The following is a 12,500-nucleotide window of genomic DNA, read 5'->3' as shown; positions in this document are numbered from 1 at the left end:
TTAAAGACAATGAGAAGACAGACATTGTCGCATCCCAAATGGCACCCTATTTCCTACATACTGCACTACTTTTGTCCAGGGCCCATAGGCCCACTATATAGGGGTTAGAGTGCCATTTGGGATGCAAGCTTAGAGGAAGAATTAAGCCATTTTGTTCAGTGCTTCTCACGGCTTCTTTTTCAACTGAGGGAGAAAATGGCCTGTAGCAAGACCATATTATAACTAGATCTAGAGAAGAAGAAGAAGAAGAGCCCAATAACAATAGAGACGAGGATCCAATTCCAAACAGATATTTTGTACTTATCTATTCTATCTATGGTCAAAGCAAGTAGTGTCCGCCTGCCAGGCAGTGTGAAATAGCCTCCGTCATTCTGTTTACCAGTTTACTTACATTCTACATTCCAGGAGTGTGCATCCATCTCACTGAAACAGATACAATCACCACGAGTGTTAATGAAAAAAGAGCTGGATGTGACAAAAGCTCTCTCACTCTCTTTCTTTCTCTGCCTCTATCCCTCTCTCTCTCTCTATTTTTCTCTCTCTATCCCTTTTACTCTGTCTCTCTTTCTCCACATAATATTCTTCATGTACATATTTTTTAATTGTCTCCAATAATGAGTTCCCAATACCTGTCAGTATTCAATAATGAGTTCCCTAGACCTGTCAGTATGTATCTTTTGGAGGCGCTGGCATTTTTGCGGAGAGGCTTGTGAAATAATGACGTCCAGCTAACCAATAGGTGTCGAACTCACTAATCATTGTTCATTACTGGTTGACACTGCAGAGGTAGCAGTCCAACTGCAGCTAGCCTCCTCATGCAGGTAACATGCAGATACAGTACACACACACACACACACACACACACACACACACACACACACACACACACACACACACACACACACACACACACACACACACACACACACACACACACACACACACACACACACACACACACACACACACACACACACACACACGTGCAGGCATGCCAACTCATTCACACGCAAGCACGCATGCACACACTCATACAGACTCACACACACTCCCTGCACTGGCACTGATGAGCCCTGCCCAACCAACAAGTACCATGCTGGACTTCAACACGAGCCACTAAGCCAGATCCACTTCAATCCACATGCCTTAAACAGCAGCATCCCCTACAGATGAAAACACAAGTGGAAGAGACTAAACTTCTCTATTGCCCTCCTATCACAAATTCATGCAACCTATCTCCCCTACCCAGAATGTTTTGGGGTGAAAGGCTGGCAAATTATCCCAGTAGAACAGCTGTGCGTGAGGCCACGTGATCCTGAGCTAACTACTTCCTAATTGGCTCTGCCCATTCCCCACTATTGAGAAGGTTCTCTGTGGGGAAAAGGAAGCAGGAAAAAAAAGCTGACTCCCTCATAAATAACCTCCGTACACATTTTTTCATTCACTTATTGGGCTCTCTTTCTGGAGCGAGGCTGAGACAAGTGAGGAGCGAGCATGAAAAAGGAAGACTGAAAATGTGCAAGTGTAGCCAGAGATGGCGGTGGTTTGAGAAAATGGAGGGGAAATCAGGAAGACGGGGCGGTTGCTAAGTGCCTACATTTGGACACCATCACACTTCGGCTAGAATTTAATTTCACCATACATGTCCTATATTAATGTTTTCATCCATAGCAGAAGCCAATGACCAAGTATTTAGGTTAACTCTACAAATTCAAAGATAGACTGAAGTGAAGCATCCTGGGTAGTATGCGGATATAGTTTTCCCTATTGACCAATGGAGTTGTTTGATTGTTTCAAGTTGCTAAGATGAAAGGCCTCGTCATAGAGACTGGACAAAGCATGGCACATCTAGCTTCCTGTCTCCTCAGAAAATAAAACAATTGTTAATTAGAGTAGGAGGCAAGCCAGCTGCTGTTCGTTTAAGCAATAAGGCACGAGGGGGTGTGGTATATGGCCAATGTACCACGGCTAAGGGCTGTTCTTAAGTGCGACGCAACGTGGGGTGCCTGGATACAGCCCTTAGCCGTAGTATATTGGTCATATACCACAAGCCCCAGAGGTGCCATATTGCTATTATAAACTGGTTACCAACGTAATTAGAGCAGTAAAAATAAACGTTTTGTCATACCTGTGGTCTACAGTCTGATATACCATGGCAGTCAGCCAATCAGCATTCAGGGCTCGAACCACCCAGTTTAAAATTTCAGTTCACACACTGACGCCCCTGCTCTGTGCTCCCTCAAGTCTGAGCACCTGTGTTTCCTCTGAGCTGGGTAAACACCCCCAGGTGCATACAGTACTAGCGCAGAGGTCTGTGCCAGTTTCTACCCACCTACTGCTCTCGCTCTCTCATTCTCCATCCTTTTGTGTTCTCTCTCTCTCTCTATCGCGGTCTATAGGCCTATCTTTCATTCACTCTCAATTAAATTAAATAGAATTACATTTCTTCACAGGTCCGTGCCAGTTCTCACTACCTTTCTCTCACACACACACCCTCTCTTTCAATTCAATTTCAATTTAAGGGCTTTATTGGCATGGGGAACATATGTTTACATTGCCGAAGCAAGTGAAATAGATAATAAACAAAAGTGAAATAAACAATAAAACATTTACAGTAAACATTACACTCACAAAAGTTTCAAAAGAGTAAAGACATTTCAAATGTCGTTATGTCTATATACAGTGGTGTAATGAAGTGCAAATATAGGTTGTATTTACAATGGTGTTTGTTCTTCACTGGTTGTCCTTTTCTTGTGGCAACAGGTTACACATCTTGCTGCTGTGATTGCACACTGTGGTATTTCACCCAATAGATATGGGAGTTTATCAAAATTGGATTTGTTTTCGAATTCTTTGTGGGTCTGTGTAACCTGAGAGAAACGTGTCTCTAATATGGTCATAGATTTGGCAGGAGGTTAGGAAGTGCAGCTCAGATTACACCTCATTTTGTGGGCAGTGTGCACATAGCCTGTCTTCACTTGAGAGCCAGGTCTGCCTATGGCAGACTTTCTCAATAGCATGGCAGTATTCACTGAGTCTGTACATAGTCAAAGCTTTTCTTAAGTTTGAGCCAGTCACAGTGGTCAGGTATTCTGCCACTGTGTACTCACTGTTTAGGGCCAAATAGCATTCTAGTTTGCTCTGTTTTTTTGGGTAAATTCTTTCCAATGTGTCAAGTAATTATCTTTTTGTTTTCTCATGATTTGGTTGTGTCTAATTGTGTTGCTGTCCTGGGACTCTGTGAGGTCTGTTTGTTTTTGTGGACAGAGCGCAAGGACCAACTTGCTTAGGGGGCACTTCTCCAGGTTAATGTATCTGTAGGTGATGACTTTGTTATGGAAGTTTTGGGAATCTCTTCCTTTTAGGTAGTCTTTAATAGTTGATTCTAAGATTTGTATTTGATCATGTATATGTTTTTGCTGTTCTTTGTTATAGAGCCAAAAAGATTGGAGAAGTAGTTAATCCATACATCTTCGTTTTGGATAGATAACTCTTCCTGTTGTTGTTTGTTTAGAGTTTTCCAATTTCCCAAGAAGTGGTTAGATTCTATGGATTCTTCAATTACATTGAGTTGATTTCGACGTGCTGTTCCTTCTTTTTCCGTAGAGTATTTCTGTATAGTTTTAGGAATTCACCATAGTGAAGACGTAGGCTCAGTCTTTCTGGGTCTCTATGTTTTTGGTTTGATAGGTTTATCAATTTCTTTCTTAGGTTTTTGCATTCTTCATCAAACCATTTCTCTCTCTTTTTTCCCCCTCCATGTCCCTCCCTCTCACACTCAGTCCCTTTCTCGCTCTCCCTCTACCCCTCCATCTCCATGTCCCTCTCTCTCACGCTCAGTCCCTTTCTCATTCTCCCTCACCCCTCCACCTCCCTCCCTCTCATGCTCAGTCCCTTTCTCGCTCTCCCTCTACCTCTCCATCTCCCTCCCTCTCACGCTCTGTCCCTTTCTCGCTCTCCCTCTACCCCTCCATCTCCATGTCCCTCTCTCTCACGCTCAGTCCCTTTCTCATTCTCCCTCAACCCCTCCACCTCCCTCCCTCTCACGCTCAGTCCCTTTCTCGCTCTCCCTCTACCCCTCCATCTCCATGTCCCTCTCTCTCACGTTCAGTCCCTTTCTCATTCTCCCTCACCCCTCCACCTCCCTCCCTCTCACGCTCAGTCCCTTTCTCGCTCTCCCTCTACCTCTCCATCTCCCTCCCTCTCACACTCTGTCCCTTTCTCATTCTCCCTCAACCCCTCCACCTCCCTCCCTCTCACGCTCTGTCCCTTTCTCGCTCTCCCTCTACCCCTCCATCTCCCTCCTTCTCACACTCATTCCCTCTCACCCCCCCCCCCCCCTTTCTCTATGACACTTCTTCACATAAGCTCCCCATCTCCACCACTCTAGAACCATGGAACCAGGAACCACTAACTGACTAGCAGTAGTGAAGAATGAACATGACCCCTTCCACTTCCCCTGCCAGGGATTCGGATGTGTCGTTAAACTGTGGAAGTCGGCAAAGAAACATCAACATTAATTCCTCCGCTAAATGATCCTGCTGAATAATGTATGAGAGAGGTTACAACGATATGTAGAGCCCCCCCCCCCCCCCCCCCCCCACACACACACACACCTTCCACCTTTGTCAGCCTAATTGCTCTTGCTATCCGCCATTCAAGCGTCTCAGAAGTCTGCTGCCGATGAATACTGCCAGACAGACATGGCTACTAGGCCTACTATCAGGCAATAATGTTACCGGAGCCTTGTATCAAAGGCTGCCCTGGCTGGGAGGGATCCCTCTACATTAGCACCGGGACTTCAAAGGAAAGTACTGAGGTATTCACACAGATCTGAGGGCCCTTGTCTGAAAGTGGGCATAATGCTCTGCTTGGTGTAAACACACAGATACACACTTAGAAATATAATTAATTCTACATTTCAATTTTACACTTTGGTCATTTAATAGACACTCTTATCCAGAGAGACTTACAGTCAGTGCATTCAACTAAGGTAGATAAACAACCACAGATGACAGTCAAAGCCAGTAAAAGGCTTCTGGGAGAATGGCGTTGTGGTTGAAGTGTTCTGGTGGTTGTCAGACAACTTTGAACATGATCACTGCCAGTTGAATTCTTATTCTATGGACACACACACACACACACACACACTCACACACACACACACACACACACGCACACGCACACGCACACACACACACACACACACACACACACACACACACACACACACACACACACACACACACACACACACACACACACACACACACACACACACACACAGGTCTCTCAGGCTTAAGTAGGAGTGGGCATAATGTACCGCTTAAAGGTGCTCTGGGTGGCAGTGTAAACCGTAACACACAGTTACCAAGTAACTGATAGGAATTCTTATTCTAACACTAACGGATGAATGATGAGTAACATACACAGCTTTCCACACACCTTTTCTCCTACCTTGGTCAGGCAGCTGGCAGACGTTGGGGGGCACGGTCATATTGAGCACATCGTTGACAGCCGTGTCTATGTAGTGGCCTCTCTGGACGTCGTGCTCACTGTCCGTCTGGTCGCTCTCCTCGTGCCCGCTGTCCTTCAGACTATTGCCCTCCAGGTCCTTGAATGTCGATGTGCTACAGAGGGAAGGAGGGAGGGAGAGGAGGAGAGAATGTTGATTTCCTGTCACATCAACTTCAATCAGAAGCTCTCTCCTTTCTCCTTCAGCACCTCTCCCCCTCCATCTCTCTCTCTCTTTGTAGATCTATTTTTTTGCTCTTTCTTTCTTTGCTTTATTACATTTTTCTCAATCTTTTCCCCTTTTCACTCTTTCCTCCTTGACTGCTAAATGAACGCGTCTCTCTGCATCCTTCACTCTCACACAGCTCTCGAGGCACTGGAAACGTTGACACAAGGAGAAAGATGATAGGCATCTTCAGGAGGACTCCTCTTAACTCTGGCCTCAGCTGTATAAAGGACACAACTTCACAGCCTTCCACATTGTATTAGTGTAGGGAACAGAACCTTGCTAGTCCTGCAGTAATCGGAGTGTGGTGATTGTGATGCTGGTGGTGGAGGCACAGATAAACTCTGTTGGGGTTTTTTGGGATTAAGAGGCCATTTTTTTTACTCGGCTGATAGCGGAGCAGAGAGGCTGCAGGCTGTTTCTAAAAGGGACAGCGTGGGTGCCGATGACTTCAAGGGCATCGCTAGTGTGAACCGTTGTGACTTTAAAGACCCACTCTGGATATTAACGGACATTTTTATCATTTAAATTGATGAGAATATTATGTACCCATTGATTCATTAAGAATATCACTTGTAAATGAGAGAAGAGAAGAAAAGAGAAGGAAAGAGAATGAAAGAGAAGGCCCATCCCTCAGCTTTATAGCAAACCAAGTGTCATAGCTGCCGTTGTGTTGTTTTTCAAAAAAAGGAGTGGGCCTTTAAAATGGGATGCAATCAATCACTCTCTACTGTTCAATCAAAGGGGTATAGAAAATGCTATGCGCACATACAGTATGTGCACAGATTGCATCTGTCTTGTTTGGGGCTTACAGCCAATAGAGGCAGGGGAGAAAGGCCATCAGCAGCTGTATAGTACATGCATGAATTCCATTCATTTGATTGCCACCCCATTGGAACAAATTGTGCTATGCAAACAAGGCTGGTATTGAGGGAGGGGGTGAATGTATACATGTACATCAATATGTAGCAGAGTGAGAGAGGAAAGAGAAGAGAAGGAAAGAGAAGAGAAGGAAAGAGAAGAGAAGAGAAGAGAAGGAAAGAGAACAGAAGGAAAGAGAAGAGAAGGAAGGAGAAGAGAAGGAAAGAGAACAGAAGGAAAGAGAAGAGAAGGAAAGAGAAGAGAAGGAAAGAGAACAGAAGTAAATAGAAGAGAAGGAAAGATAGGAGAAGGAAAGAGAAGATAAGGAAATAGAAGATAACAGAAGAGAGGGAAGGAACGAGAAGAGAAGTAAATAGAAGAGAAGGAAAGAGAAGAGAAGGAAAGAGAAGAGAAGGAAAGAGAGGAGAAGGAAAGAGAAGAGCGGGAAAGAGAAGAGAAGGAAATAGAAGAGAACAGAAGAGAGGGAAGGAACGAGAAGAGAAGGAAATAGAAGAGAAGGAAAGAGAAGAGAGGAAAGAAAAGAGAAGAGAAGAGAGAAACTAAATAGTAGCAGCAGCAGTTCCTATCTTTCCTGTGAGAAGCCTGCCTGGGAAAGGGAGAGAGAGAGGGAGTGCAGTGGTGGTAATGATGGCTCTACATCTCTCTGATGTTATCAGTGTTATGGCATCTGTCCCAGACCACAGGCCCACATGCTCCTAGGGGGGATAGCTTTGTAGTGTGCTGCAGAGGCCCCGCTCAGGCGCTTTGTTTACATAAACACAGGGAATCTCAAATGGGGATGGGCTCAAACAAAGGGAGGTTGGAATGTTCCATAGCTGCAGGTAAAAAGGGGGAATTATAGTCCTGGCCGCAAACCCCCCCCCCCCCGAATCGCTGCAGGCCGTTATTAGGGTTGTCTACACTACACCCCTCAGAACCACTAACTCCCCTAATATCCTGCTTCAGGTGGACTCAGGAATGCACTATTACTAATACCTCACAAAGACAACAATTGTGCTCAGCTCAATGTTCTCAAAGTGGCAGACAAATTAACTTCATTATTGGTACTTTCGTAACAGCATTGAGCTGATGTATTTTTATACACTGAGATCCAACTGTGCTGCGAACCTCTTGCAATATTGAAATCACTTTCCCGGCAAAAATGTTATTTGATTTCTTTAATCTTATTTATCGTGATGTGTAAGTTGTTTTAAGAGCCGCGATTTAGCAGGAGTTTTTTATAATTGCTTAATGTGCAAGATGGATACTTGTTTTTAATGGGAATGGGTAGAATTATTCATGATGTGAAGATAGAGAGTCATAAAGGTGACCTAACAGAACAGGGAGGGAACATTTTAGAGTTTAATTCCAAATTATATTCTTGATTCTGTCAATTTGTATCGAATACACAGAACAAACACTGATTTTAACAACATGCGCACTCATGCATTTGCAGCCAATACCATCAGACAATTATGGATCACAATGATTGATAGTGAAAATAATAAAATTGTCTAATCGAGAAGTACCTTTTGATAAGGTGTGCTCGGCTGTTTACGTAGCTGGAGTCGATATAGTTCTCCGTCTATAACAGAAGATTGGGGGAGGAGGGGGAAGAGGAGAAAGAGGGGGAAGAGGGGGAGGAGAGAAAAAACACAGAAGAGATGCATTTAATTACGTAGGGAACCAAATAATGTTACACCGGTAATTGCCTTTCAATATACATTTTATTTTACACAAAGGGCTGCTGAGCGAGCCTCTGCTTTCAAAGGCAGAAACCATTCTCTTTCAAAGCACACCCAGGGAGACAGGGAGAGAGAAAGGCAAACTAGGAGCTGAGAGAGCTGAGGAAAGTGCTGCAGTGAGCAGGGCCTCTCCTCCCTCCCACCCTCCTTCCATCCTCTCCCTCCCTCCGTCAGACCACAGTCTTCAAAATGGGATCATTAGGGAGGACAGTGCATCACGCAGAGAGATAGAGCGAGAGAGAGGAGGAAGAGAAGTTTCCCTTTTTTCTCCTCTCTAGATCTCTCTCTTTCTCCTCAACCACTTTTGAGCAGATTGGAATCTATAAATATTAAATAAATAAAAGTGTGGAAAGAAGAAATTAAGAGCGTACCAGGGGGAATCTTAACTTTCAGCAATAGCAGATGAAAATCCAGCACGGAAGAATCTGCATATGATGGATCTCTGACCCACATAGTTCCAAGGCATCATGCGTTTAACTTTTTAACTTCACACATATTTATAGAAAGAGGTTGAGGGAGAGGGGAGCTCTGACAGCGGAGAGAGAGGACGTTGAGGCATCCCCTTGTGTCTGGTGAGAATCTACTCAGTAAAAGGAATCCAGCATTCAACATAAAAATAAAATCCCCCAACATTTATAGAAGACTGTTGTAGTGAGTTAGAGAGGAGAGTACTGACAGGGGAGAGAGGGGACATTGAACAGGTAGTCTGTTGTGCTTGGCCAACATCCACTCACATCCAGATAACATGTCAAGAGGGTATCAAAGACACTCTCAAAGGACATCCCCAGGCGGCCCATAAAAAACTCCATGATCTGACCCTTTCAACAGACTTTGATAATATGCAGTTGTTTTCCTGTGGGAAGAGGGAGAAATTCCTCTCCTGGACTCATTACATCCCAGATAAAGGGATAGACAGACCGAGTCAATGGCTCCAATCCGGTGAGGAAGTGTTACTTCTCAAACATCCTGAAAAAAGAGTCACCCCTAGATGAACGAGGTTAATGCAGGCGGTGGAGCGAACTCACTGATTATCAAATGAGGGACACTTCTTGCCGGCTCGGCACTGCTGTTCGGGGGAGCGGGGAGCCGTGTGCAACGGTGAGGCAGCAACGCAGGGTGACCAAACAGATTTGGATTAAAAATGGCACTTGAGTTTTGCTTTCACCTTGTTAGACGGTGAAACCTAATCCCCACCCTCTCCAGTTGAACCTGTGTAGGTTGAGGCAGAAACCACAATGCAGAAGAGAGAGAGAGGCTTTTGATGGTCTTTATTGAGAAATCCTGACTGACTTAAAAACACCCCATAAAACATGCCCCCACCCTTCATTAAAAAGCGAAGAGGGTGAGAGGGGGGGGGTAGTGTTACCTGTGGGAAATAGCACCCTGTGACCCAAAATGTTTTTTTATTTATGCCCCTGAACAAGTCAGTTAAAAACAAATTCTTATTTACAATGACGGCCTAGGAACAATGGGTAAACTGCCTTGTTCAGGGGCAGAACGACAGATGTTTACCTTGTCATCTCGGGGATTCGATCTAGCAACCTTTCGGTTACTGGCCTACGCCCCAAAATAGCACCCTGTGACCCCGTTGTGGTCTTTGAAACAATGGAACAGCTTGTTAATGCTAGGTAAATGCATGGGTCTGTGTTTGTTTTACTCTTTAGTAACCCTGGAATTTTCTACCTGAGCTTCAAATACAAACACAATGCAAGCATTATCATAAATATCATAAAGGTATCAGCGCTAGCACTGTTCTTAGAGGAACTCCCATGCTTTAACAAAGTACCTTATTTTAGTTCACAGAAGTGTAAAGTAAGTAAGTAAGTAGCCTTGTCTTGTGCGAGTCGGAACAGCTCATAGGCCAGGAGCCTATCTCCTGTTTCTGTAGCGTGAGTCAGCTTGATGTACAAGTAAAACCCCTGGACAGGACACTAGTCTATCATAGGGCCTTACCCCCAATCTATCTCCTTGATGCTGAATGCCAAGCAGAGACACATCAGGTCCCATTTTTATAGTCTTTGGTATGACTCATTCAGGGATTGAACTCGCAACCTTACAACCTCAGGGCAGAGGCCACTAATTGCAGACCGCAAATTAGGGGGATTTTCTGATATAGGCATTTCTTGATATCACATTACATCCATTGATGCTCACCATTTGTCCGTGGATGTTTCTTTCACGTAGGGCACAACAGTTGTAGACAACTGTAGCATTGTAGCTAAGCCTAACCCTAACTTTTTGCCTAACCTTAACCTCATTCTCCTAACATGCCACGCTAATTCACCTAACCTGACCCGTTAAATATCATAACCTGCCAAATTTTTTATTCTAACCTGCTATGTAACCGAATCATCTGTGTCGAGAAACAATCAGTCTCATAACACCTGAACCAGCCCGTGGCAGGTATCAATGAGTGTTTCCTGATATCAGGAATTAGGAAGTTGGTGGCATCTTAATTGGGGAGAACAGGCTCATAGTAATGACTGGAGTGTAAACGCAAACCACAATTTAGGGTGTTTCTTTATGTGGGTGTTGGGTTCCAGGTAAAACCCTTTCCACAGAGGGTTCTACATGGAACCCAAAGGGTTGTACCTGGAAACAAAAAGGGTTCAACCTGGAACCAAATAGGGTTATCCTACAGGGACAGCTGAAGAACACTTTTGGAACCATTTTTTCGAAGAATGTACAACAGGTCTATTTCAACTATATTCTTATAGGGTCCAGATGTAAAAATGGTTATTTAAACAACTATTAAAAGCTTAGGTCATTTTAAAATGATCTGAAAACTAAGCATCTCAATAAATAACACAAAGATATGTAAAATCATGTACTGACAAATTCCAGTCTGAAGTTATGCTTTGAAATAATTTCCCTCGGTCAATAGGTGTTTTTTGTCCCACTCCCTCCTAACGAGTCCTTGTGTGTCAGAGATGGAGACAGAAGGCCCGTGTTTCTGAGAGTCGTAGCTTTCAGGAATGGGGTCATAATATTTAGCTTAAACCATTCAAATTCTAGCGCCACATTTATATGAAGAAAAAATTATCAACATGCCACATAGGCGCTAGAAACCTTGAGGAACCACACTATAGACAACCAAAATAGTGCTCCTCGTTTTGGAACTGAAATTTGGATTTTGCAGACTTTTATTCATTTTCATAATTCAACCACCAGTCTAAATTAGTAAACGGGTCGGTTCTGGCCCGCAGGCCGCCAGTTGAATAGCTCTGGTGTACTACAATGGTTAATTGTACACCAATGTAAGTCACAGTTGTTATTGTGGGTTAAATGTTTTTCCACCGCCTCTGTCTAGTAGACTAGGCCAAAATACCTTCAATCACAGGCCAAATGAGGCCATTGTTTGTCGTCTCACCTCCACGCTGGCTAATTACCTCTGCAGCGAGATAATATTGTAATTAGCGAAGACGGCAGGGCAGGCGGCCTCCTGATTGAGATTTGAGAGATGACGATGCATCTGGACGCACTGAAGGTTAGCGGTTAGCTACGGCGGGCCGCTTTTTCCCCTCCGTCTAATTAAACTTTAACTCATTGTTATCAAGGAGATAATTAGTAAAAAGCCATTTTAATTAACATTTTATTAGCTGCCCTTAATTCAGAGCGCACCATGGCGTGTTTGCTCGACAAGCAGTGGATAGAGAACAAAACTCCTTTGTTCCTGTCCGGCTTGACTCCATTAATATCAAACGTAATTGGGTGTCTGCAATTATTTTCGCTAGTCTTACCGAGGTTGGACGTGTATGCACTGTATGTAGATATATAAATATATATCGTATCATGTGTTCTTTTGGTGTAGCGTGCCACCTGCGCTCCACTTCGGTCCCAGTGAGCACTCATTAAAATGTCTTGATCTCCATCTAGCCCGGGCATTCAGTGAGCACTCATTAAAATGTCTTGATCTCCATCTAGCCCGGGCATTCAGTGAGCACTCATTAAAATGTCTTGATCTCCATCTAGCCCGGGCATTCAGTGAGCACTCATTAAAATGTCTTGATCTCCATCTAGCCCGGGCATTCAGTGAGCACTCATTAAAATGTCTTGATCTCCATCTAGCCCGGGCATTCAGTGAGCACTCATTAAAATGTCTTGATCTCCATCTAGCCCGGGCATTCAGTGAGCACTCATTAAAATGTCTTGAT

General features: G+C 44.1%; 1 protein-coding gene across 6 annotated transcripts in view; it reads right to left on the bottom strand.

The window, feature by feature from the left end:
- The window catches only part of pcdh19 (protocadherin 19), a 105,620-nt gene that overhangs the window by 36,158 nt on the left and 56,962 nt on the right, over nucleotides 1-12,500 (bottom strand). For 3 of the 6 annotated variants that reach the window (XM_071399167.1, XM_071399163.1, XM_071399165.1), the window contains exons 3-4: nucleotides 8,131-8,186; nucleotides 5,446-5,630 (exon numbers count right to left, since the gene is read on the bottom strand). In XM_071399167.1, coding sequence (XP_071255268.1) covers nucleotides 5,446-5,630; nucleotides 8,131-8,186 — 241 coding nt within the window. The remainder of the gene's footprint in view (nucleotides 1-5,445; nucleotides 5,631-8,130; nucleotides 8,187-12,500) is intronic. The other 3 variants (XM_071399168.1, XM_071399166.1, XM_071399164.1) reach the window with 1 other exon arrangement.

Source organism: Salvelinus alpinus, chromosome 4 (assembly GCF_045679555.1).
Source record: "Salvelinus alpinus chromosome 4, SLU_Salpinus.1, whole genome shotgun sequence".
In the NCBI taxonomy this organism is placed as follows: Eukaryota; Metazoa; Chordata; class Actinopteri; order Salmoniformes; family Salmonidae; genus Salvelinus; species Salvelinus alpinus.
Note: the sequence above shows the minus strand (reverse complement) of the source record. Positions and strands in the feature narration are given on the sequence as shown.